We start from the raw sequence: 26,991 nt of genomic DNA, 5'->3' as shown, positions 1-26,991 counted from the left end.
ATGGGGCAGGATGGGAATATGGGGCAGGATATGGGGATATGGGATGGGATGGGATATGGGGCAGGATATGGGGATATGGGATGGGATGGGGATGTGGGATGGGATGTGGGTATGGGATGAGATGGGATATGGGGCTGGATATGGGGCAGGACATGGGGATATGGGACGGGATGAGGATATGGGATGGGATATGGGGCTGGATATGGGGCAGGCTATGGGGCCGGCTATGTGGTGCAGTGTGATGTGGTGCCGTATCTGTGCTGTGCCCTTAGGTACCTGTATGGGAAGAGCCTGACGGGAACAGCCTTCGTGCTCTTTGGGGTCATGGTGGATGATGAGAGGAAAACCATCCCACAGTCCCTGCAGCGCATCAAGGTGCCCCGTCACCTGACCCCGTTAAATGGCCCCATTACCTGAACACATTACCTGCCCTATTACCTGAACACATTACCTGCCCTATTACCTGAACACATTACCTGCCCTATTACCTGAACCCATTACCTGAACCCATTACCTGCCCCATTACCTGAACACATTACCTGCCCTATTACCTGACCCCATTACCTGTCCCTATTACTTTGTTACCATCCCATCCATCTCATATATCCCATCCCCTATATCCCATATATCCCATATATCCCATATATCTCCTACATCCCCTATATACCCTATATCCCATACACCCCATATATCCCCTGTATCCTATATATCCCCTATATCCCTTATACCCCATATATCATCTATATCCCCTATATCTCCTATATCCCCTATATCCCCTATATCCCATATATCCCCTATATCCCATACACCCCATATATCCCCTATATCCCATATATCCCCTATACCCCCTATACCCCCTATACCCCCTATATCCCCTATATCCCCTATATCCCCTATATCCCATATATGTCCCCTATATCCCCTATATCCCCATATATACCCTATATCCCCTATATCCCCTATATCCCATATATCCCCTATACCCCCTATACCCCCTATACCCCCTATATCCCCTATATCCCCTATATCCCATATATGTCCCCTATATCCCCTATATCCCCATATATACCCTATATCCCCTATATCCCCTATACCCCATATATCCCCTATATCCCCTATATACCCCCTATACCCCATATATCCCATATATCTCCTATATCCCATATACACCCCATATATCCCCTATACCCCATATATTCCCTATATCCCCTATATCCCCTATATCCCCTATATCCCATATCCACCCCCTACACCCCAGGTGTCGGATGGCTCGGGCTCAGCCGTGCTCCCGATGCCGATGCTGCATATACCCCATATATCCCCTATATCCCCTATATCCCTATATCCCATATATACCCCCTATATCCCATATACATCCCCTATATCCCATACCCCCTATATCCCCTGTATCCCCCAGGTGTCGGACGGCTCAGGCTCAGCCGTGCTCCCGATGCCAATGCTGCATATACCCCATATATCCCCTATATCCCCAATATCCCCCATATACCCCATACATCCCCTATATCCCCTATATCCCCTATATCCCATATACACCCCCTGTATCCCCCAGGTGTCGGACGGCTCGGGCTCAGCCGTGCTCCCGATGCCGATGCTGCATATACCCCATATATCCCCTATATCCCCTATATCCCTATATCCCATATATATCCCCTATATCCCCTATATCCCTATATCCCATATATACCCCCTATACCCCCTATATCCCCTATGTCCCCAGGTGTCGGACGGCTCCGGCTCAGCCGTGCTCCCGATGCCGATGCTGCGGCAGCGCTTTGCTGACCTGCAGGAGCTGGTGGGACATTCCCTGTATGTGACGGCAACTGTCATCACCGAGTCAGGTGGGAACAGTGTGGGGGGTATAGGGACACATGGGGCTGGGGGGGGATATAGGGACACATGGGGATGAGGGGGATATAGGGACACATGGGGATGGGGGGTATAGGGACACATGGGGATGGGGGGGTATAGGGACACATGGGGCTGGGGGACCTATAGGGACACATGGGGCTGGGGGGTATAGGGACACATGGGGATGGGGGACCTATAGGGACACATGGGGCTGGGGGGGTATAGGGACACATGGGGATGGGGGGGATAGGGACACATGGGGATGGGGGGTATAGGGACACATGGGGATGGGGGGTATAGGGACACATGGGGATGGGGGACCTATAGGGACACATGGGGCTGGGGGGGATATAGGGACACATGGGGATGGGGGGATATAGGGACACATGGGGATGGGGGGATATAGGGACACATGGGGATGGGGGGATATAGGGACACATGGGGATGGGGGGTATAGGGACACATGGGGCTGGGGGGTATAGGGACACATGGGGCTGGGGGGTATAGGGACACATGGGGATGGGGGACCTATAGGGACACATGGGGCTGGGGGGGATATAGGGACACATGGGGCTGGGGGGGATAGGGACACATGGGGCTGGGGGGTATAGGGACACATGGGGCTGGGGGGTATAGGGACACATGGGGATGGGGGACCTATAGGGACACATGGGGCTGGGGGGGATATAGGGACACATGGGGCTGGGGGGGATAGGGACACATGGGGATGGGGGACCTATAGGGACACATGGGGATGGGGGGTATAGGGACACGTGGGGATGGGGGGTATAGGGACACATGGGGCTGGGGGGTATAGGGACACATGGGGATGGGGGGTATAGGGACACATGGGGATGGGGGGGTATAGGGACACATGGGGATGGGGGGGTATAGGGACACATGGGGCTGGGGGACCTATAGGGACACATGGGGCTGGGGGGTATAGGGACACATGGGGCTGGGGGGTATAGGGACACATGGGGCTGGGGGAGATATAGGGACACATGGGGATGGGGGGTATAGGGACACATGGGGCTGGGGGGTATAGGGACACATGGGGCTGGGGGGGTATAGGGACACATGGGGCTGGGGGGTATAGGGACACATGGGGCTGGGGGACCCTATAGGGACACATGGGGCTGGGGGGGGATATAGGGACACATGGGGCTGGGGGACCCTATAGGGACACATGGGGCTGGGGGGTATAGGGACACATGGGGCTGGGGGGTATAGGGACACATGGGGATGGGGGGGATAGGGACACATGGGGCTGGGGGGGTATAGGGATGTGTGGGGCTGGGATGGGGAACATATGGGGCATATGGGATGTGTGGGGACATGAGGGGAGCAGGACCCCATTATGGCGCTGGGTGACCTTACTGACCCCATTGGTGGTGACCTTACTGACCCCATTGTTGACCCCCTGACCCCACTGATGACCCCTGACCCCATTGGTTGTGAGCCTACTGACCCCACTGGTGACCCCTGACCCCGGCAGGCAGTGACATGGTGGAGGCGCAGCGCAGCGGGATCCACATCGTCACGTCCCCGTACAGGATCCACTTCACACACACCACAAAGTACTTCAAACCAGGAATGCCCTTCGACATGACGGTAATGGGGGGCAGAGGGGTATAGGGGGTATAGGGGGTATAGGGGGGATATAGGGGGTATAGGGGGTATAGGGGATATAAAGGGTATAGGGGATATAGGGGATATATGGGGATATAGGGGATATAGGGGGTATAGGGGATATAAAGGGTATAGGGGATATAGGGGGTATATGGGATATAGGGGACATAGGGGGTATAGGGGATATAGGGGGTATAGGGGATATATGGGGTATAGGGGATATGGGGGATATATGGGAATATAGGAGATATAGGGGATATATGGGGATATAGGGGATATAGGGGGGATAGGGGGGATATAGGGGGTATAGGGGGTATAGGGGATATAGGGGATATATGGGATATTTGGGATATAGGGGATATGGGGATATGGGGATATAGGGGATATATGGGGATATGGGGGATATGGGGGATATATGGGATATATGGGATATAGGGGGTATAGGAGGAGTAGGGGGAGTAGGGGATATAGGGGATATGGGGGATATAGGGGATATATGGGGATATAGGGGATATTGGGGATACATGGGATATAGGGGGTATAGGGGATATAGGGGGTATATGGGATATAGGGGACATAGGGGGTATAGGGGATATAGGGGGTATAGGGGATATATGGGGTATAGGGGATATGGGGGATATATGGGAATATAGGAGATATAGGGGATATATGGGGATATAGGGGATATAGGGGGGATAGGGGGGATATAGGGGGTATAGGGGATATAGGGGATGTAGGGGGTATAGGGGGATATATGGGATATATGGTATACATGGGACACATGGGATATATGGGATATGTGAGATGGGAATATGGTATGGTAATATGGGATGGGAATAGGGGATATATGGGATATATGGGATGGGTATATGGGATGGTAATATGGGATATCGGGGATATATGGGGATGGGATGGATGGGATGGGATATTATGGAATGGGATGGGATGGGATGGGGACAGAGATGGGGACAGAGATGGGGATGGGGGCAGGAATGGGGTTGGGGACAGATGGGTATGGAGACAGGGATGGGGATGGGGACAGATATGGGGACAGCAATGGGGTTGGGGACAGAAATGGGGATGGGGACAGAGATGGGGCTGTGGGGACGATGGTGACAAGGCATTGCCCTCTGACACCTGGATGGGGAAGGGTGAACCCCATGGGGTCCCCACAGCGTGTCCCTGTGTCTGAACCCCATTGAGTGTCTCCATCCCATGGCCATTATCCCATGGCCATTATCCCATGGCCATTATCCCATAGCCATTATCCCATAGCACACCCCATCCCATAGCCATTATCCCATTGCACGCTCCATCCCATAGCCATTATCCCATAGCCATTATCCCATAGCGATTACCCCATAGCCATTATCCCATAGCCATTATCCCATAGCCATTATCCCATAGCCATTATCCCATAGCACGCTCCATCCCATAGCCATTATCCCATAGCCATCATCCCATAGCCATTATCCCATAGCCATTATCCCATAGCACACCCCATCCCATAGCCATTATCCCATAGCCATTATCCCATAGCCATTATCCCATAGCCCTTATCCCATAGCCATTACCCCATAGCCATTATCCCATAGCCATTATCCCATAGCCATTATCCCATAGCCATTATCCCATAGTCATTACCCCATAGCCATTATCCCATAGCCATGATCCCATAGCCATTATCCCATAGCCATTACCCCATAGCCATTATCCCATAGCCATTACCCCATAGCCATTATCCCATAGCCATTACCCCATAGCCATTACCCCATAGCCATTATCCCATAGCCATTATCCCATAGCCATTACCCCATGGCCATTATCCTATGGCCATTACCCCATAGCCATTATCCCATAGCCATTACCCCATAGCCATTATCCCATAGCCATTATCCATTATCCCATAGCCATTATCCCATAGCCATTACCCCATAGCCATTATCCCATAGCCATTATCCCATAGCCATTACCCCATAGCCATTATCCCATAGCCATTATCCCATAGCCATTATCCCATAGCCATTACCCCATGGCCATTATCCCATGGCCATTACCCCATAGCCATTATCCCATAGCCATTATCCATTATCCCATAGCCATTATCCCATAGCCATTACCCCATAGCCATTATCCCATAGCACACCCCATCCCATAGCCATTATCCCATAGCCATTACCCCATAGCACGCTCCATCCCATAGCCATTACCCCATAGCCATTATCCCATAGCACACCCCATCCCATAGCCATTATCCCATAGCCATTATCCCATAGCCATTATCCCATAGCCCTTATCCCATAGCCATTACCCCATAGCCATTACCCCATAGCCATTATCCCATAGCCATTATCCCATAGCCATTACCCCATAGCCATTATCCCATAGCCATTATCCCATAGCCATTATCCCATAGCCATTACCCCATAGCCATTATCCCATAGCCATTATCCCATAGCCATTACCCCATAGCCATTACCCCATAGTTATTATCCCATAGCCATTATCCCATAGCCATTATCCCATAGCCATTATCCCATAGCCATTACCCCATAGCACGCTCCATCCCATAGCCATTACCCCATAGCCATTATCCCATAGCCATTATCCCATAGCCATTACCCCATAGCCATTACCCCATAGTTATTATCCCATAGCCATTATCCCATAGCCATTATCCCATAGCCATTACCCCATAGCCATTACCCTATAGCCATTACCCCATAGCCATTACCCCATACCACGCTCCATCCCCTACAGGTTTACGTCACCAACCCCGACAACTCTCCGGCTGCTCGCATCCCCGTTAAGGCCGACAACTTCCAAGGGCTGGTTTCGACGCAGCGCGATGGCAAAGCCAAACTGGTGCTCAACATGCCGGCCAACAAGAACTCCGTCCCCATCACTGTGAGTGGGGACAGAGCACGGGGACATCGGGGCCGGGATGGGGACGTGATGGTTGGGGTCAAGGAGACCGGGATGGTGACGTCCATCAAGGGGAGCAAAACCCAACAGGGCAGCAAAGGGGGAACCAAAGTGGATGAGATGAGGGGGATGGTCAAGGGTGAGAGATGTAGGGCTGGGGTGGTGGGATGAGATGGTCAACCATGGTGGACAAGACCTCCATGATGGCCATGACCTTCATAGTGGCCAAGACCTCCATGATGGCCAAGACCTCTATGGTGGCCAAGACCTCCATATTGGCCAAGACCTCCATGGTGACCAAGACCTCCTTAGTGGCCAAGGTCTCCATGATGGCCAAGACCTCCATATTGGCCATGACCTCCATAGTGGCCAAGATCTCCATGGTGGCCAAGACCTCCATGATGGCCAAGACCTCCACGATGGCCAAGACCTCCATAGTGACCATGACCTCCATGATGGCCAAGACCTCCATATTGGCCATGACCTCCATAGTGACCATGACCTCCATATTGGCCATGACCTCCATGATGGCCAAGATCTCCATGGTGACCATGACCTCCATATTGGCCATGACCTCCATGATGGCCAAGACCTCCATGATGGCCAAGGTCTCCATGATGGCCAAGACCTCCATGGTGACCATGACCTCCATATTGGCCATGACCTCCATGATGGCCAAGACCTCCATGATGACCAAGACCTCCATAGTGACCATGACCTCCATATTGGCCATGACCTCCATGATGGCCAAGACCTCCATATTGGCCAAGACCTCCATAGTGACCATGACCTCCATGGTGGCCAAGGCCTCCATGATGACCAAGACCTCCATATTGGCCAAGATCTCCATGGTGGCCAAGACCTCCATGGTGATTATGACCTCCATGGTGGCCAAGGCCTCCATGATGACCAAGACCTCCATATTGGCCAAGATCTCCATGGTGGCCAAGACCTCCATGGTGATTATGACCTCCATGGTGGCCAAGGCCTCCATGATGACCAAGACCTCCATATTGGCCAAGATCTCCATGGTGGCCAAGACCTCCATGGTGATTATGACCTCCATGGTGGCCAAGGCCTCCATGATGACCAAGACCTCCATATTGGCCAAGATCTCCATGGTGACCATGACCTCCATGGTGGCCAAGACCTCCATATTGGCCATGACCTCCATGATGGCCATGACCTCCATATTGGCCATGACCTCCATGATGGCCATGACCTCCATATTGGCCATGACCTCCATGATGGCCAAGACCTCCATATTGGCCAAGACCTCCATAGTGACCATGAGCTCCACGCTGGTCAAGTTATCTATGACAGATAAGAACTTACTGGCAACCAAGATGGCCGTGGTGGCCAAGTCACCTGTGGTCAAGTCACCCACAAGGCCTTCATGGTGACCGAGTTGTCACGACCTTCATGGTGGCCAAAAAAATACATGATGGCCACTTTATCCCTAGCAGCCAGTGCCTCCATGGTGGCTGAGACCTCCATGGTGACCAAAGTCACCTACGGTAGTCAAGATCCTTCATGGTGGCCAAGTCATTAATGGCAGCCAAGAGCTTTAAAGTGACCAAGAGCTCCATGGTGCCCAAGTCATCCATGATAATGAAGACCTTGATGTTGGTCAAGTCACCCATGGCAACCAAGACCTTCATGGTGCCCAAGTCATCCATGATAACCAAGACCTTCATGGTGCCCAAGTCATCCATGATAATGAAGACCTTGATGTTGGTCAAGTCACCCATGGCAACCAAGACCTTCATGGTGCCCAAGTCATCCATGATAACCAAGACCTTCATGGTGCCCAAGTCATCCATGATAATGAAGACCTTCATGTTGGTCAAGTCACCCATGGCAACCAAGACCTTCATGGTGCCCAAGTCATCCATGATAACCAAGACCTTCATGAACCTCCATGGTGGACACATCACCCATGGCTACCAAGACCTCCATGGTGGCCAAAGCATCCATGATAGCCAAGACCTCCATGTTGGCCAAGTCATCCATGGCAACCAAGACCTCCATGGTGGTCGCATCATCCATGATAACCAAGACCTCGATAGTGGCCAACTCCATGATAGCCAAGACCTCCATGTTGGCCAAGTCACCCATGGCAACCAAGAGCTCCATGGTGGTCAAGACCCCACTGGAGACCCCTGCCCACATTCATGTCTCCCTGTTGACACCATGCCTCCTGTTGTGCAGGTGAGGACAGCCCAGAAGGATCTGCCCCCGGAGCGCCAGGCCTCACAGCAGATGGTGGCCGAGGCCTACCAAAGCCAAGGCAACTCCGGCAACTTCCTTCACCTGGCGGTGGGTGCCAGCCAGGTACAACCTGGGGACAACCTCGCCGTCAACTTCCACCTCAAGAGCAACAGGGAGGACGTCCGCAAATCCGTTTCCTACTTCACCTACCTGGTGAGCTCAGAGCCCTCCAGCCCCATACAAGGGTTGGGGGACCCAAGGCAACCCACCCACCCACCCACTCACCCGCTCGGCCTTTTCTTGCCCGCCTCAGATCCTAAGCAAGGGCCACATTGTCCACGTGGGACGGCAACCGAGGGAAGCTGACCAGAGCCTTGTCACCATGTCCCTTCCCGTGACGGCCAACCTCATCCCATCCTTCCGTATCGTGGCCTACTACCACGTGAAGCCTGGAGAGATCGTTGCTGACTCGGTCTGGGTCGATGTCAAGGACACCTGCATGGGGAGCGTAAGCAAGTCCCCATAACCTCTATAGTTGGGTAGGGGGGATCACTGGGGCGTTGGTTGGCCATTGGAAGGGGTTGGGTTGGATCATGACGTGCTTGAGTTGCAACTTGTGGGGCTTGGGTGTCCATGGGGGGCTCGTGGGGTCCTTGGGTTGCTTGAGTGGCCCAGTGGGGGGACTTGGGTAGGCCTTGAGTGGCCCAATGGGGGGACTTGGGTAGGCCTTGAGTGACCCAATGGGGGGACTTGGGTAGGTCTTGAGTGGCCCAATGGGGGGACTTGGGTAGGCCTTGAGTGACCCAGTGGGGGGACTTGGGTAGCCTTTGAGTGTCCCAATGGGGGGACTTGAGTAGGCCTTGAGTGGCCCAATGGGGGGACTTGGGTAGGCCCTGAGTGGCCCAATGGGGGGACTTGAGTAGGCCTTGAGTGGCCCAATGGAGGGACTTGGGTAGGCCCTGAGTGGCCCAATGGGGGGACTTGAGTAGGCCTAGAGTGACCCACTGGGGGGACTTGGGTAGGCCTTGAGAGGCCCAATGGGGGAACTTGGGTAGCCCTTGAGTGGCCCATTGGAAGGACTTGCATAGGCCTTGAGAGGCCCAATGGGGGGACCTGGGTAGGTCTTGAGTGACCCAATGGCGGGACTTGGGGACTTGGGTAGGCCTTGAGTGGCCCAATGGTGGGACATGGGTAGGCCTTGAATGGCCCAATGGGGGGACCTGGGGACTTGGGTAGGCCTTGAGTGTCCCAGTGGGCCTTGAGGTGTTCTATGTGAAGACTGGATGTGTTGGAGGGCATCTATGGGGCAGCATGGGGCTGCTGGGCACTCTGAGTGTCCCTAGAAGGGCCCTGTAGGAACCCATAGGGTATCTAGGTGGCCTTTGAGAGGGGTGGGCGCCTCGTGATGCTTTGGGTGGTCCATAGGGGGCATCAGGTGGCCCAAGTAGGGTTTGGCTCTTCAAGAGAGGCTTGTGGTGTCCCTATACAGAGCTTGGGCAGCCCATGGGTGCCTCGGGTGGCACAGGACGCCCATGGGACACAACCTGTTGGGTATGGGGGCACCAATAGGGCACCCCTTAAGGCTGGTAGGGGCTGTTCGCATCCCCCAAAGCCCCCGACCCCGCTGTGTCCCATCAGCTGGTGGTGAAGGGAGCATCAGAGGCTGATAACCGCGTCCACGAGCCGAGGACCCCCATGAGGTTACGCATCGAGGGGGACCACAAAGCCCACGTGGGGCTGGTGGCCGTGGATAAGGCCGTCTACGTCCTCAACAAGGACAAGCTCACCCAGAAGAAGGTACGGAGCTCCAGCTCTGCCCTCTGCTGTCCCCAACACGGCCCCAATGGCGGGATGGAGCTCGGACTGCTGCCCCTTGTTGGCTGTAGGTGTGGGACACAGTGGAGGACGGTGACATCGGCTGCACCCCGGGCAGTGGAAGGGACCACGTGGGGGTCTTTGCTGATGCTGGACTCAGCCTGACTTCAAATGTGAACATCAGAACGGAGCAGAGAGGGGGTGGGTGACACCAAGGGGGTGAGGACAACGTGGGTGACACAAGGTGACACAACAGGGATGGGGACAACATGGGTGACAAGTATGGGGTGACACAAAGGGGATGAGGATAGACTGGGTGATAGAAGGTGACACAACAGGGATGGGGACAACATGGGTGACACCAGGTGACACAAAGGGCGTGAGGACAACGTGGGTGACACAAGGTGACACAACAGGGATGGAGACAACATGGGTGACACCAGAAAGGTGGGAGATGCCAAGTATGGGGTGACACAAAGGGGGTGAGGACAACATGGGTGACAGCAGGTGACACAATAGGGATGAGGACAACATGGGTGACACTAGAAGGGTGGGAGATGCCAAGTGTGGGGTGACAAAAAGGGGGTGAGGACAACATGGGTGACACCAGGTGACACAAAGGGGGTGAGGACAGACTGGGTGACAGCAGGTGACACAACAGGGATGAGGACAACATGGGTGACACCAGAAGGGTGGGAGATGCCAAGTGTTGGGACGTGATGTGCCATCATGGGGATGGAACCCACTGGTGACACCGTGGGGATGGATGTGTCCCTATGGGGTGTGGGATGGATGTGTCCCTATGGGCTGTGGGATGGATGTGTCCCTATAGGGTATGGGATGGATGTGTCCCTATGGGGTGTGGGATGGATGTGTCCCTATGGGCTGTGGGATGGATGTGTCCCTATGGGGTATGGGATGGATGTGTCCCTATGGGCTGTGGGATGGATGTGTCCCTATGGGGTGTGGGATGGATGTGTCCCTATGGGGTATGGGATGGATGTGTCCCTATGGGCTGTGGGATGGATGTGTCCCTATGGGCTGTGGGATGGATGTGTCCCTATGGGGTATGGGATGGATGTGTCCCTATGGGGTATGGGATGGATGTGTCCCTATGGGCTGTGGGATGGATGTGTCCCTATGGGGTATGGGATGGATGTGTCCCTATGGGCTGTGGGATGGATGTGTCCCTATGGGGTATGGGATGGATGTGTCCCTATGGGCTGTGGGATGGATGTGTCCCTATGGGGTATGGGATGGATGTGTCCCTATGGGCTGTGGGATGGATGTGTCCCTATGGGGTGTGGGATGGATGTGTCCCTATGGGCTGTGGGATGGATGTGTCCCTATGGGGTATGGGATGGATGTGTCCCTATGGGCTGTGGGATGGATGTGTCCCTATAGGGTATGGGATGGATGTGTCCCTATGGGCTGTGGGATGGATGTGTCCCTATAGGGTATGGGATGGATGTGTCCCTATGGGGTGTGGGATGGATGTGTCCCTATAGGGTATGGGATGGATGTGTCCCTATGGGGTATGGGATGGATGTGTCCCTATGGGCTGTGGGATGGATGTGTCCCTATGGGGTGTGGGATGGATGTGTCTCTATGGGGTGTGGGATGGATGTGTCCCTATAGGGTATGGGATGGATGTGTCCCTATGGGGTGTGGGATGGATGTGTCCCTATGGGGTGTGGGATGGATGTGTCCCTATGGGGTGTGGGATGGATGTGTCCCTATAGGGTATGGGATGGATGTGTCCCTATGGGCTGTGGGATGGATGTGTCCCTATAGGGTATGGGATGGATGTGTCCCTATGGGGTATGGGATGGATGTGTCCCTATAGGGTATGGGATGGATGTGTCCCTATGGGGTGTGGGATGGATGTGTCCCTATGGGGTATGGGATGGATGTGTCCCTATAGGGTATGGGATGGATGTGTCCCTATGGGGTGTGGGATGGATGTGTCCCTATAGGGTATGGGATGGATGTGTCCCTATGGGGTATGGGATGGATGTGTCCCTATGGGCTGTGGGATGGATGTGTCCCTATAGGGTATGGGATGGATGTGTCCCTATGGGCTGTGGGATGGATGTGTCCCTATGGGGTGTGGGATGGATGTGTCCCTATGGGCTGTGGGATGTGACACCCAGATCCTGACCAATGTCACCTTTGTCCCCAGAGGTTCAATGCGCCAAAGCTGCTCAACGCAAACGTCGCTCTGTGAAGCTCATCAAGCACAAGGGGACCAAAAGTAGGTGCCGATGGGGGACACTGGTGGCATCCTGGGGCCTCAGGGTTGTCCCAGCGCTCAATAGGGACACCAGAGCATCCTTGGTGGCTTCAAGGCCCGGTGCCATGATGCCGGATGCCATCGGGGTTGTTTTGGTGCCGGCAGTGGCCGAGTACAGCGACAAGAACCAACGTAAGTGCTGTGAGGATGGAATGAAGGACAACCTGATGGGCTACAGCTGCGAGAAACGGGCCACCTACGTCCTCGACGGCAGCTCCTGCGTTGAAGCCTTCCTCAACTGCTGCCTCTACATCAAGGGCATCCGAGACGAGGAGAAAGAGCTGCAATACGAGCTGGCTCGAAGCAAGTGATGGGAGATGTGGGGTGACGGGAGGGAGGGAGGGGTGGGAAGAGCTTGAGGAATGATTGGATGGGTGTTCAGCGAATGATTGGGGGGGTCAATGCATGAGGGAGGCTTGAGTGTGTCATGGGAGGGGGTTGGGCTTTGGGTGGGTGATGATGGGGCAAAGGTTGGGTGATGATGGGGCAATGGTTGGCCAATGGTGGCCCAGCAGGTGGGAGATCTCGAGGCAAAGGTTGGGCAATGATGGCCCAGCAACTGGGAGATGCTGGGGCAAAGATTGTTCAATGATGGCCCAGCAACTAGAGGATGTTGGGGCAAAGATTGGGCAGTGATGGCCCAGCAAGTGGGAGATGTTGGCACAAATGTTGGGCAATGGTGGCCCAGCAACTGGGAGATCTCAAGGCAAATGTTGGGCAATGGTGGCCCAGCAACTGGGAGATCCTGGGGCAAATGTTGGCCAATGATGGCCCAGCAAGTGGGAGATGTTGAGGCAAAGGTTGGGCAATGGTGGCCCAGCAAGTGGGAACCACGCAACAGATGGGCTCCCATTGGACACAGATGTGGTTGTGAGGGCTGTTCCCATCCCCAGGTGAGGTGGACGACGTCTTCCTGGCTGATGAAGACATCACCTCACGGAGCCTCTTCCCGGAGAGCTGGTTGTGGCAGGTGGAGGAGCTGACAGAACCACCCAATGAACTGGGGTGAGTCCAACGGGGCACCGAGTAGAGGAGCCAACCCCCCACCCTGGCCTGAGGATGGCCACCAGCCCATATCTCAACGTGGGGATCCATCATCTACTACCCAACGCGCTCTGGATCCCAACAAGCCCAAACTGGGAACAAGCCATGACTCCATCAGTCTACATGGGGTCAACATATTGGTCTTGGGTCTTGGTCAACAAGCCATGATTCCATCAGTCCATATGAGGTCAACAGATTGGTCTTGGGTCTTGGTCAACAAGCCATGACTCCATCAGTCCATATGAGGTCAAGATATTGGTCTTGGGCCTTGGTCAACAAGCCATGACTCCATCAGTCCATATGAGGTCAACATATTGGTCTTGGGTCTTGGTCAACAAGCCATGACTCCATCAGTCCATATGGGGTCAACATATTGGTCTCAGATCTTGGTCAACACTTGGCTTTGGGGCCAATTGACTCCCTAGTCCAGCTCCAAGGCCACCTACACCCCATCATCAAGCTGTGACCATCCTGGTCCAGTTTGGCGGCTGCTTAAACCCTTCTGCCTGAGCTTGGTGCCAATTCTAACCCCCTGGGTGCTTTGCATCCCCTCCAGCATCTCCACGAAGACCCTGCCCATATACCTGAAGGACTCCATCACCACCTGGGAGGTCCTGGCTGTCAGCCTCTCTGAGAAGAAGGGTAAGAGATGGAGGAGGAAGGAGGTTCCTCGGTACTAAAAGACTCGCTCAGATCTTGGGGGTGGACTTTAGGACTTGAGGGGTCCCCAAAACTTGGAGGGGTTTATTGAGGGGTCTCTAAAACGAGAGGGGGATTTGGAACCCTGAAGAGCTATTCCAGACTTTGGGGACCTCTATGGGACTTGAGGGGTCCCCAGACTCTAGTGGGGTTAACTTGGGTATAGGGGGGTCTCCAAAATGAGGGGGGCATTTGTAGCTCTAGAGAGCTATTCCAAACTCTGGGGACCTCGATGGGACTTGAGGGGTCTTGAAGGAACTCAAGGAGAATTGAGAGATCTCCTGAAGCCGTGGGGATACAACAGGGGGCCAAAGCAGCTCGTAACCCTGAACCCACAACCCTTGGGCCCACCCCGCAGGGCTGTGCGTGGCCGACCCCTATGAGATTACAGTGATGAAGGAGTTCTTCATTGACCTGCGCCTGCCCTACTCGGCGGTGAGGAACGAGCAGGTGGAGGTCCGTGCCATCCTCTACAACTACTGGAAGAACAAGATCAAGGTCGGTGCCTCACTCCACCACTTATAGGTCCATTAATGGCAGCCTGAACCCAGCATCTATCTGTCCCCCCCCCCAGGTACGTGTGGAGCTGATGTACAACCCAGCCCTGTGCAGCGCGTCCACCTCCAAGACTCGCTACCAGCAGATCTTCCAACTGGAACCGCAGTCGTCTCACGCCGTGCCCTTCGTCATCGTGCCCTTGCAGTTGGGCCAGCACGACGTGGAGGTGAAGGCGGCCGTCTGGGACAGCTTCGTGTCTGATGGCGTCAAGAAGAAGCTCAGAGTGGTGGTGAGTAAAACCTCGATGCCACCTCGGGTCTTGGGTGTCCTCCTGACTGCATCATTGTCACCCCTACTTCATCCCGCTGTTGGGTACCCAGAGATGAAGGATCCCCTATCATCATCATCATCACCCCTACTTCATCCCACTGTTGGGTACCCAGAGATGAAGGATCCCCTATCATCATCATCATCATCCCTATTTCATCCCACTGTTGGGTACCCAGAGATGAAGGATCCCCTATCATCATCATCATCCCTATTTCATCCCACTGTTGGGTACCCAGAGATGAAGGATCCCCTATCATCATCATCATCCCTATTTCATCCCACTGTTGGGTACCCAGAGATGAAGGATCCCCTATCATCATCATCATCATCCCTACTTCATCCCACTGTTGGGTACCCAGAGATGAAGGATCTCCTATCATCATCATCATCATCCCTATTTCATCCCGCTGTTGGGTACCCAGAGATGAAGGATCCCTTATCATCATCATCATCATCCCTATTTCATCCCGCTGTTGGGTACCCAGAGATGAAGGATCCCCTATCATTATCATCACCCCTATTTCATCCCACGGTTGGGTACCCAGAGATGAAGGATCCCCTATCATCATCATCATCCCTACTTCATCCCACTGTTGGGTACCCAGAGATGAAGGATCCCCTATCATCATCATCATCACCCCTATTTCATCCTGCTGTTGGGTACCCAGAGATGAAGGATCCCTTATCATCATCATCATCACCCCTATTTCATCCCACTGTTGGGTACCCAGAGATGAAGGATCCCCTATCATCATCATCATCACCCCTACTTCATCCCACTGTTGGGTACCCAGAGATGAAGGATCCCCTACCTGGGTTGTCTACTGGGTTGCTCCCACTTCGAGGTGTCCCAGTTTGGCCCAGTTGATACTGGAGAACCTTCTTGGCCAACCTGGAGAGGTCGGGAAGGGGAAACTTGGAATCAGCGTTGAATGTGGGTCTGTTCCCTTTGCAGCCCGAAGGGATGAGGTTGGAGAAGACAGTGAAGATAGTTGAGCTTGACCCACAGAGAATTGGAAACAGTGAGTGGTGCCTACCTGGTCCTATGGACATCTTATCCCATGGGTGGGGGGAGAAGGGAAATAGGGCAATGTATGTGAAGTGGGGTGGATATACCACCAAGGGCAAGACAAGCAGTGTGCCACTGTGGGGCTGGAGTATCTCAAGGGGTGAGGGTTGTCCTGTTGGGTATCAATGGAATCAAGGGCATCCTATTGTGGAGTGGGGACACCTCAGGGGGTAAAAAGGACATCGTGGTACGGATCTGGAGCCTCTTGGGGGATAAGAGACGTCCTGCTGTGGATGTGGGGCGGGTTGGGGTCATCTCAGGGAAGGGGAGAAGAAGGATTTGGGGCCGCCCCCCTCCATCCTGGCCTCTCTGCCCCACAGATGGCGTGCAAGAAGTGAAGGTGGCAGCAGCAAACCTCTCTGACATCGTCCCCAACACCGAGTCGGAGACCAAAGTCAGCATTCAAGGTGATGGCGTGGGACAAAGGATGTATGGGGCGGGCTGGGAAGGGGGACGAGACGCTCCCCATTGACACCTCCCTTTCCTCTGGTCCAGGTAACCCCGTGTCCGTCCTGGTAGAGAAAGCCATCGATGGGACCAAGCTGAAACACCTCATTGTGACCCCGTCGGGCTGTGGGGAGCAGAACATGATTGGGATGACGCCCACAGTCATTGCTGTCCACTACCTGGACAGCACGATGCAGTGGGAGACCTTCGGCATCCACCGCCGCTCTGAGGCCATCGACCTGATTAAAAAGGGTAAGAGAATCCTGGAGAGGAACAGGGGGCTCTTGTAGGGTGCAGAATGGAACCGTCTGCCAACCACGGAACGGGTTGGGTTGGAAGGGACCTTAAAGGTCATGGAGTCATAGAATGGGTTGGGTTGGAAGGGATCTTCATAGAGTCATATAATGGGTTGGGTTGGAAGGGCCCTTAAAGGTCATAGAATCAAAGACTGGGTTGAGTTGAAAGGGATCTTAAAGATCATAGAACCTTGGAATCCTGAATTGATTCAGGTTGGAAGGATCCTTTGAGATCATAGAACCACAGAATGGGTTGGGTTGGAAGGGACCTTCATAGAGTCATAGAATGGGTTGGGTAGGAAGGGACCTTAAAGGTCATAGAGTCATAGAATGGGTTGGAAGGGACATTAAAGATCATAGAACCTTGGATTCCTGAACTGATTCAGGTTGGAAGGGTCCTTAAAGGTCGTAGAGTCATAGAATGGGTTGAGTTGGAAGGGACCTTAAAGATCATAGAACACTGGAATCCTGATTTGATTCGGGTTTGAAGGGACCTTTGAGATCATAGAACCACGGAATGGGTTGGGTTGGAAGGGACCTTCATAGAGTCATAGAATGGGTTGGAAGGGACATTAAAGATCATAGAACCTTGGAATCCTGAACTGATTCACGTTGGAAGGGTCCTTAAAGGTCATGGAGTCATAGAATGGGTTGAGTTGGAAGGGACCTTAAAGATCATAAGAACCTTGGAATCCTGAAATGATTCGGGTTGGAAGGGACCTTAAAGATCATAGAACCACGGAATGGGTTGGGTTGGAAGGGACCGTGTGTTTCCAACCCATTCACATAGGTTGGATGCTACCAGTTTGGGGGTCTCTAGATGTACTGGTAGATACTGGGATGGGCACCACAAGGGGCTGGTGGTCTGAAGCCCCCCCTGTGAGCCCCACACATTGACCAGCTGCCTCCTTCCCACCAGGATACACCCAACAACTCGCCTTCCGCAAAGACGACGGGTCGTTTGCTGCCTTCAATAACCGCCCGTCCAGCACATGGTGAGGGTCCCATCACCACCATCATCACCACCATCACCACCATGACCATCACCATCACCATCATCACCACCATCACCACCATCACCACCATCACCATTACCACCACCACCATCACCACCATCACTATCACCACCATCATCACCACCATCACCACCATCACCATGACCACCATGACCACCATCACCATCATCACCACCGTCACCATCATCACCACCATCACCACCATCACCACCATCACCATCACCATCACCACCATCACCATCATCACCACCATCACCATCATCACCACCATCACCACCATCACCACCATCACCACCATCACCACCATCACCATCATCACCACCATCACCACCATCATCACCACCATCACCACCATCACCATCATCACCACCATCACCACCATCATCACCACCATCACCACCATCACCACCATGACCATGACCATGACCATCATCACCACCATCACCATCACCATCACCACCATCATCACCACCATCATCACCATGACCATGACCATCACCACCATCACCATGACCACCATGACCACCATCACCACCATCACCACCATCACCACCATCACCACCATGACCATCACCACCACCATCACCATGGGGTGGCGCTGTTGGCCTCAACGCTGACCTATCCTATCTCCAGGTTGACAGCCTACGTGGCCAAGGTCTTCGCCATGGCCATCAACATGGTGGACATCAAACCGGAGGTGATTTGTGGGGCCATCAAATGGCTCATCCTGGAGAAGCAGAAACCTGATGGGCTGTTCCAAGAAGATGCTCCTGTCATCCATAAGGAGATGCTGGTATGGAGGGGGATGGGGGGGACCAAAACCTTGTCCCTATTCGTGGTCAAGACCCATTGAGATGGTGGGATGGGGGAAAGATGCGGGGGGGGGACCCAAAACCTTGTCCCTATTCATGGTCAGGACCCCAAACCTTGTCCTGATCAAGACCCATTGAGATGGTGGGATGGGAGGAAGATGGGGGGGACCCAAACCCTTGTCCCTATTCATGGTCAAGACCCACTGAGATGGTGCTATGGGGTGGGGATGGGGGGGACCCAAACCCTTGTCCCTATTCATGGTCAAGACCCCAAACCTTGTCCGGATCAAGACCCATTGGCTCAAGGACGGGCTTTAGGAATGAGCTGCGGGCAAACAGAACCGCATTGAGGGATGGGGACAAGAGTTGGGTGGGTGGAAGTTGTTGTGAAACCGGCCCAAATCGGAGGTTTTTTACCTCATTTCTTGTAGGGTGGTTACCATGGAGCTGAGCCCGAGGCGGCCCTGACGGCCTTTGTCCTCTCAGCGCTGCAGGAGTCCCAAAAGATCTGCAAGAACTACGTGAAAGTGAGTGACCCCAATCAGCATATGGGGTCAGGGGGTGGGAACCATCCCAATGGTCATCAGCATATGGGGTGGGGAGATGGGGAGGATGAAAGTGAACCATCCCAATGATGTTCATCACCCTATAGGGTCATGGGGTGGGAACCATCCCAATGTTCATCAGCATATGGGGTCGGGGTTGGGAACCATCCCAGTGTTCATCAGCATATGGGGTCAGTGGGGTGGGAACCATCCCAGTGTTCATCAGCATATGGGGTCGAGGGATGGGGAGGATGAAAGTGAACCATCCCAATGTTCATCAACCTATAGGGTCAGGGGGTGGGAACCATCCCAATGTTCATCATCATATGGGGTCAGTGGGGTGGGGAGGATGAAAGTGAGCCATCCCAATGATGTTCATCACTCTATAGGGTCATGGGGTGGGAACCATCCCAATGTTCATCAGCATATGGGGTCGGGGTTGGGAACCATCCCAGTGTTCATCACCATATGGGGTCAGGGGTTTGGGAGGATGAAAGTGAGCCATCCCAATGTTCTTCATCATATGGGGTTGGGGATGGGAACCATCCCAATGGTCATCATTGTATGGGGTCAGTGGGGTGGGAACCATCCTAATGTTCATCACCATATGGGGTTGGGAAGCATCCCAATGTTCATCACCCTATAGGGTCAGGGGGTGGGGAGGATGAAAGTGAGCCATCCCAATGATGTTCATCACCCTATAGGGTCAGGGGTTGGGAACCATCCCAATGTTCATCACCATATGGGGTCAGGGGATGGGGAGGATGAAAGTGAACCATCCCAATGTTCATCACCCTATAGGGTCAGGGGGTGGGAACCAACCCAATGGTCATCACCCTATAGGGTCAGGGGGTGGGAACCAACCCAATGGTCATCACCATATGGAGTCGGGGTTGGGAACCATCCCAGTGTTCATCATCATATGGGGTCGGGGTTGGGAAGCATCCCAATGTTCATCACCATATGGGGTCGGGGTTGGGAACCATCCCAATGTTGCTCACCCTATGGGGTGTGGGAGGAGCGGTGCTCAGCCCCTCTACGAGCCACCTGAGAATCCACGTTGTCCCTTTTCTGCTCAGAGCTTGGACGGGAGCATTGCTAAAGCCTCGGATTACCTGTCCCGGAAGTACCAGGCCCTGACCCGGCCCTACACGGTGGCCTTGTCCTCGTACGCTTTGGCCTTAACTGGGAAACTCAGCAGTGAGAAAGTGCTGATGAAGTTCTCCAAAGGTGATGGGACCAAAGGGAGCAAAATGCAGGGGATATGGCCGCGGGGGGGGCAAATCCTCATGTCCAACTGTGGCCCTCCATGTCCCTCCATCTCCCTCCATGTCCTCCTTCCATCTCTCTCCTTGATCCTCCATCTCCCTCCATGTCCTCCATGTCCTCCTTCCATCTCCCTCCATCTCCCTCCATGTCCCTCCATGTCCTTCTTCCATCTCCCTCCATGTCCTCCATGTCCTCCTTCCATCTCCATCCATCTCCCTCCATGTCCTCCATGTCCTCCATCTCCTCCTTCCATCTCCCTCCATGTCCCTCCATGTCCCTCCATGTCCTCCTTCCATCTCCCTCCATGTCCCTCCATGTCCTCCTTCCATCTCTCTCCTTGATCCTCCATCTCCCTCCATCTCTCTCCATCTCCCTCCATGTCCTCCTTCCATCTCTCTCCATGTTCCTCCATGTCCTCATCTCCCTCCATGTCACCATGTCCCTCTATGTCCTTCTTCTATCTCTCTCCATCTCCCTCCATGTCCTTCCATCTCCCTCCATGTCTCTCCATGTCCTCATGTCCCTCCATCACCCTCCATGTCCTCCTTCCATCTCTTTCCATCTCCCTCCATCTCCCTCCATCTCCCTTCATGTCCTCCTTCCATGCTCCTCCATGTCCTCATATCCTTCCATCTCCCCATGTCCCCCCATGCCCCCATACCCCTACAGATCCCCATGTCCTCCTATCTCTCTCCATGTCCCTCCACATCCTCATGTCCTCCTTCCATCTCCCCCCATGTCCTTCCATCTCTCTCCATGTCCCTCCATGTCTTCATGCCCTCCTTCCATCTCTATCTCTCTCCATGTCCTCATGTCTCTCCACGTCTCTCCATGTCCTCCTTCCATCTCTCTCCACGTCCCTCCATGTCCTCATGTCCCTCCTATCTCCCTCCATGTCTCTCCATGTCCTCCTTCCATCTCCCTCCATGTTCCTCCATGTCTCTCCATGTCACCATGTCCCTCCATCTCCCTCCATGTCCTCCTTCCATCTCTCTCCACGTCCCTTCATGTCCTCATGTCCCTCCATCTCCCTCCATGTCTCTCCATGTCCTCCTTCCATCTCCCTCCATGTTCCTTCATGTCCCTCCATGTCACCATCTCCCTCCATGTCCCTCCATGTCTTCATGTCCTCCTTCCATCTCTCTATCTCCCTCCATGTCCTCACGTCCTTCCATCTCTCCATGTCCCCCCACACCCCTACAGCCCCCCACATCCTCCTACCTCCCTCCATATCCCCACATCCCACCGTGTCCCCACATCCCCTCCAGAAGGCCGGGTTGTGTGTTGAGGGCCCCCATTTGCGATGCAGGGGTCTCCAAATCCCCTTTGGGTGATGCTGAGGCCTCGTTGCCACTCGGTGTCCCCCAGATGGCTCCCACTGGGCCGAACGCAACGCCCACACCTACAACATCGAGGGCACGTCCTACGCTCTGCTGGCTCTGCTGCAGATGGAGAAGATGGAGCTGACGGGGCCTGTGGCGCGTTGGTTGGCCCAGCAGAACTACTTCGGTGGGGGCTACGGATCCACGCAGGTGGGATACGGAACATGGGGGGGAATGGAGCCATGGGGTGGGGCCGGATGGGTGATGAGGGTCAGCTGATGGCCATGGGGACCCTTGAGGACCCTTGGAGAGCTTGGGGACCCCTAGGGTGTGTTGTGTCCTTTGGGGTCAGGTCGTGTCCTTTGGGGTCATGTTGTGTCCTTTGGGGACATGTTGTGTCCTTTGGGGACAAATCATGTCCTTTGGGGACACATTAGGTCCTTTGGGGACACATCATGTCCTTTGGGGACAAATCATGTCCTTCGGGGCCACATCCTGTCTTTTGGGGACACATTAGGTCCTTTTGGGACACAACCTGTCCTTTGGGGACATATATGGTCCTTTGGGGACACATCTGGTCCTCTGGGGACACATCCTGCCCTTTAGGGGCACATCTGGTCCTTTGGGGACACCTCCCATCCCAAAGACTCCCTGCCCATCGGGGTGACCCCTTGATGTCCCCAAGGTCCCCCAGTGCCACCAGACGCCTCCAGGACTCGTGTCTCCCCCCAGAACCGAACCTTTATGGCTCCCAGCCCGTCTTGCCGCCCCCTAACCCCTGGTGACCCCGATGTCCCCGCAGGCCACCATCCTGGTGTTCCAGGCCCTGGCTCAGTACCACGTGGCTCTCCCGAGGCAAATGGAGCTCAACCTGGACGTGTCGGTGCTGCTGCCGCGCCGCGCCAACGCCATCACCTACCGCATCGAGAACAGCAACGCGCTGGTGGCACGGTCTGCTGAGGTACGGCACCGCGGCACCATCATGGGGTCACCACCATCACCAGTGGCACCAGTGTCACCATCATGGTGTCACCACCATCACCAGTGTCACCAGTGTCACCACTGTCACCATCATGGTGTCACCACCATCACCAGTGTCACCAGTGTCACCACTGTCACCATCATGGTGTCACCACCGGCACCACTGTCACCACCATCAGTCACTGGTGTCACCACTGTCACCACTGTCATCAGTGTCACCACTGTCACCACTGTCACCACCATCACTCACTGGTGTCACCCTTGTCATTGGTGTCACCACCATCACCACCATCAGTCGCTGGTGTCACCACCATCACTGGTGTCACCACTGTCACCCCTGTCACCACCATCACTGGTGACACCAGTGTCACCACCATCAGTCACCGGTGTCACCGTCATCACCGGTGTCACCACCATCAGTCACCGGTGTCACCCCCGTCACCGGTGTCACTACCATCACCAGTGTCACCCCTGTCACTGGTGTCACCCCCATTACCATCATTGGTGTCACCCTGCTCATTGGTGTCACCAGCATCATCATCAGTGTCACCCCTGTCACCAGTGTCACCACCATCACTCACGGGTGTCACCCTTGTCATTGGTGTCACCACCATCACCAGTGTCACCCCTGTCACCAGTGTCACCATCATTACCAGTGTCACCACCATCAGTTACCGGTGTCACCCCTGTCACCCGTCACCACTGTCACCACCATCACTCACTGGTGTCACCCCTGTCACCGGTGTCACCACTGTCATCAGTATCACCACCATCAGTCACCAATGTCACCACCATCACCGGTGTCACCCCTGTCACTGTGTCACCACCATCACTGGTTCCCCCCCCGCCACCGTTGTCCCCACTTGTCCCCTTGTCCCCCCCAGACGAAGCTGAACGAGGACTTCACAGTGAAGGCGGAGGGGACGGGGAAGGGGACGATGACGGTGGTGACGGTTTACAACGCCAAAGTGCCCGACAGCGACAGCAAGTGCGGCAGCTTCGACCTGCGGGTCGGCGTGGAGGACGTGAAGACGGGTCAGTCCACAGCTGGAACCACAGCTGGATCCAGATGGTGCCACAGCTGGATCCAGATGGAGCCACAGCTGGATCCCGCTTCGGCCTCAGCTGTCCCTCCATGGCCCCACATATCCCTCCATGGCCCCATATCCCTTCATGTCCCCATACCCCACCAGATCCCCATGTCCCTCCATGTCCCTCCACATCCCTCCATGTCCCCATGTCACTTCATGTCCCCACATACCTCCATGTCCCCAATGTCCCTCCATGTCCCTCCATGTCCCCCATGTCACTTCATGTCCCTCCATGGGGCATGAACCCCATTCCCATCTCCATCCACATCCCCATAACCTCATTCCCATCTCCATCCATGTCTCCATTCCCATCTCCATCCATAACCTCCATGTCCCCATGGCCCTCCCCAGTCCTTCTCTATGTCTCCATGTCCCTCAATGTCCCTCCACATCCCTCCATGCCCCCACATCCCTCCATGTCCCCATGTACCTTCATGTCCCCACACCCCACCAGGTCTCCATGTCCCTCCATATCCCCATGTCCCTCTATGTCCCCATGTCCTTCCATGTCCCTCCATGTCCCTCCATGTCCCCACATCCCTCCATGTCCCTCCATGTCCCTCCATGTCCCCATGTCCCTCCATGTCCCCACATCCCTCCATGTCCCTCCATTTCCTTTCATGTCCCCATGTCCCTCCATGTCCCCATACCCCACCAGATCCCCATGTCCCTCCATGTCCCCATGTCCCTCCATGTCCCCATGTCCCTCCACGTCCCCATGTCCCTCCATGTCCCACTATGTCCCCATGTCCCCCCATCCCTCCACATCCCTCCATGTCCCCACGTCCCCATGACCCTCCTGGTCCCCCCGGTTTCCTCCCATGTCTCCCCTGATGTCCCCCATGGGTGACATCCCCATCCTTGGTGTCCCCTCACAGGTCGGGAGATGGAAGGGGTCTTCCGCTCCGTCAAGATCACCATCTGCACCAGGTGGGACACTGGGGACATTGGGGACACTGGGGACACTGGGGACATTGGGGACATTGGGGACATTGGGGGCAATGGGGACACTGGGGACATTGGGGGCAATGGGGACATTGGGGGACATTGGGGACATTGGGGACATTGGGGGCAATGGGGACACTGGGGACATTGGGGACATTGGGGACATTGGGGGCAATGGGGGCAATGGGGGCAATGGGGACACTGGGGACACTGGGGACATTGGGGACATTGGGGACACTGGGGACATTGGGGGCAATGGGGACACTGGGGACATTGGGGACACTGGGGACATTGGGGACATCAGAGGAGAATAGGACTTTGGGGACATTGGGGACATGGGAGATGTGGATGTAATGGGGTTGTTTAGGGCAGGGATATAGGGGATAGGGATGTAATGGGGTTGTTGGGGACATGGGATATGGGAAATGGAGGATGTAATGGGGTTGTTTAGGGCAGGGATATGGGAAACAGGGGATATAATGGGGTTGTTGGGGATGGGATATGGGAGTAGAGGATGTAATGGGGTTGTTGGGGATGGGGACATCAAGAAGGGGGATGGGGACATGGAGACAAAGAAGACTCATCTCCAGCTGATCCCTTGATGGGATTTATGGGATCTGGGACGGCAGGGATGGGGATGTTGGGATTAATGGGGTCGATGGGGATGTTGGGATTAATGGGGTCGATGGGGATGTTGGGATTAATGGGGTCAGTGGGGATGTTGGGATTAATGGGGTCGATGGGGATGTTGGGATTAATGGGGTCAATGGGGATGCTGGGATTAATGGGGTCGATGGGGATGTTGGGATTAATGGAGTCAATGGGGACGTTGGGATTAATGGGGTCGATGGGGATGTTGGGATTAATGGAGTTGATGGGGATGTTGGGATTAATGGGGTCAATGGGGATGTTGGGATTAATGGGGTCTATGGGGATGTTGGGATTAATGGGGTCAATGGGGATGTTGGGATTAATGGGGTCTATGGGGATGTTGGGATTAATGGGGTCAATGGGGATGTTGGGGATTAATGGGGTTGATGGGGATGCTGGGATTAATGGGGTCGATGGGGTTGTAGGGGATTAATGGGTTCGATGGGAATGTTGGGATTAATGGAGTCGATGGGGACGTTGGGATTAATGGAGTCGATGGGGATGTTGGGATTAATGGGGTCGATGGGAATGTTGGGATTAATGGAGTCGATGGGGACGTTGGGATTAATGGAGTCGATGGGGATGTTGGGATTAATGGGGTCGATGGGAATGTTGGGATTAATGGGTTCGATGGGAATGTTGGGATTAATGGAGTCGATGGGGACGTTGGGATTAATGGAGTCGATGGGGATGTTGGGATTAATGGGGTCGATGGGGCTGTTGGGATTAATGGGGTCGATGGGGCTGTAGGGGATTAATGGGGTCAGTGGGGCTGTAGGGGATTAATGGGGTCAGTGGGGCTGTAGGGGATTAATGAGGTCGATGGGGCTGTAGGGGATTAATGGGGTCGATGGGGCTGTTGGGATTAATGGGGTCGATGGGGCTGTTGGGATTAATGGGGTCGATGGGGCTGTTGGGATTAATGGGGTCGATGGGGATATTGGGATTAATGGGGTCGATGGGGCTGTAGGGGATTAATGGGGTCGATGGGGCTGTTGGGATTAATGGGGTCGATGGGGCTGTTGGGATTAATGGGGTCAATGGGGCTGTAGGGGATTAATGGGGTCGATGGGGCTGTAGGGGATTAATGGGGTCGATGGGGCTGTTGGGATTAATGGGGTCGATGGGGCTGTTGGGATTAATGGGGTCGATGGGGATATTGGGATTAATGGGGTCGATGGGGCTGTAGGGGATTAATGGGGTCGATGGGGCTGTTGGGATTAATGGGGTC

General features: G+C 54.5%; 1 protein-coding gene across 1 annotated transcript in view; it reads left to right on the top strand.

Annotated features, from left to right (window-relative positions):
* The window catches only part of C3 (complement C3), a 56,892-nt gene that overhangs the window by 18,632 nt on the left and 11,269 nt on the right, over positions 1-26,991 (top strand). The window contains exons 8-32 of the mRNA XM_072360783.1: positions 273-375; positions 1,739-1,859; positions 3,368-3,483; positions 6,262-6,408; positions 8,638-8,850; positions 8,951-9,145; positions 10,276-10,434; positions 10,524-10,653; positions 12,635-12,706; positions 12,851-13,048; positions 13,639-13,750; positions 14,346-14,431; positions 14,847-14,986; positions 15,063-15,275; positions 16,272-16,338; positions 16,706-16,792; positions 16,881-17,084; positions 18,048-18,123; positions 18,778-18,937; positions 19,388-19,483; positions 20,581-20,731; positions 22,139-22,302; positions 22,895-23,053; positions 23,958-24,108; positions 25,043-25,094. Of these exons, the coding sequence (XP_072216884.1) occupies positions 273-375; positions 1,739-1,859; positions 3,368-3,483; positions 6,262-6,408; positions 8,638-8,850; positions 8,951-9,145; positions 10,276-10,434; positions 10,524-10,653; positions 12,635-12,706; positions 12,851-13,048; positions 13,639-13,750; positions 14,346-14,431; positions 14,847-14,986; positions 15,063-15,275; positions 16,272-16,338; positions 16,706-16,792; positions 16,881-17,084; positions 18,048-18,123; positions 18,778-18,937; positions 19,388-19,483; positions 20,581-20,731; positions 22,139-22,302; positions 22,895-23,053; positions 23,958-24,108; positions 25,043-25,094 (3,372 nt within the window). The remainder of the gene's footprint in view (positions 1-272; positions 376-1,738; positions 1,860-3,367; positions 3,484-6,261; positions 6,409-8,637; positions 8,851-8,950; positions 9,146-10,275; positions 10,435-10,523; positions 10,654-12,634; positions 12,707-12,850; positions 13,049-13,638; positions 13,751-14,345; positions 14,432-14,846; positions 14,987-15,062; positions 15,276-16,271; positions 16,339-16,705; positions 16,793-16,880; positions 17,085-18,047; positions 18,124-18,777; positions 18,938-19,387; positions 19,484-20,580; positions 20,732-22,138; positions 22,303-22,894; positions 23,054-23,957; positions 24,109-25,042; positions 25,095-26,991) is intronic.

The sequence above is a fragment of the Excalfactoria chinensis genome, unplaced genomic scaffold, assembly GCF_039878825.1.
Source record: "Excalfactoria chinensis isolate bCotChi1 unplaced genomic scaffold, bCotChi1.hap2 Scaffold_331, whole genome shotgun sequence".
Classification (NCBI taxonomy): domain Eukaryota; kingdom Metazoa; phylum Chordata; class Aves; order Galliformes; family Phasianidae; genus Excalfactoria; species Excalfactoria chinensis.
Note: the sequence above shows the minus strand (reverse complement) of the source record. Positions and strands in the feature narration are given on the sequence as shown.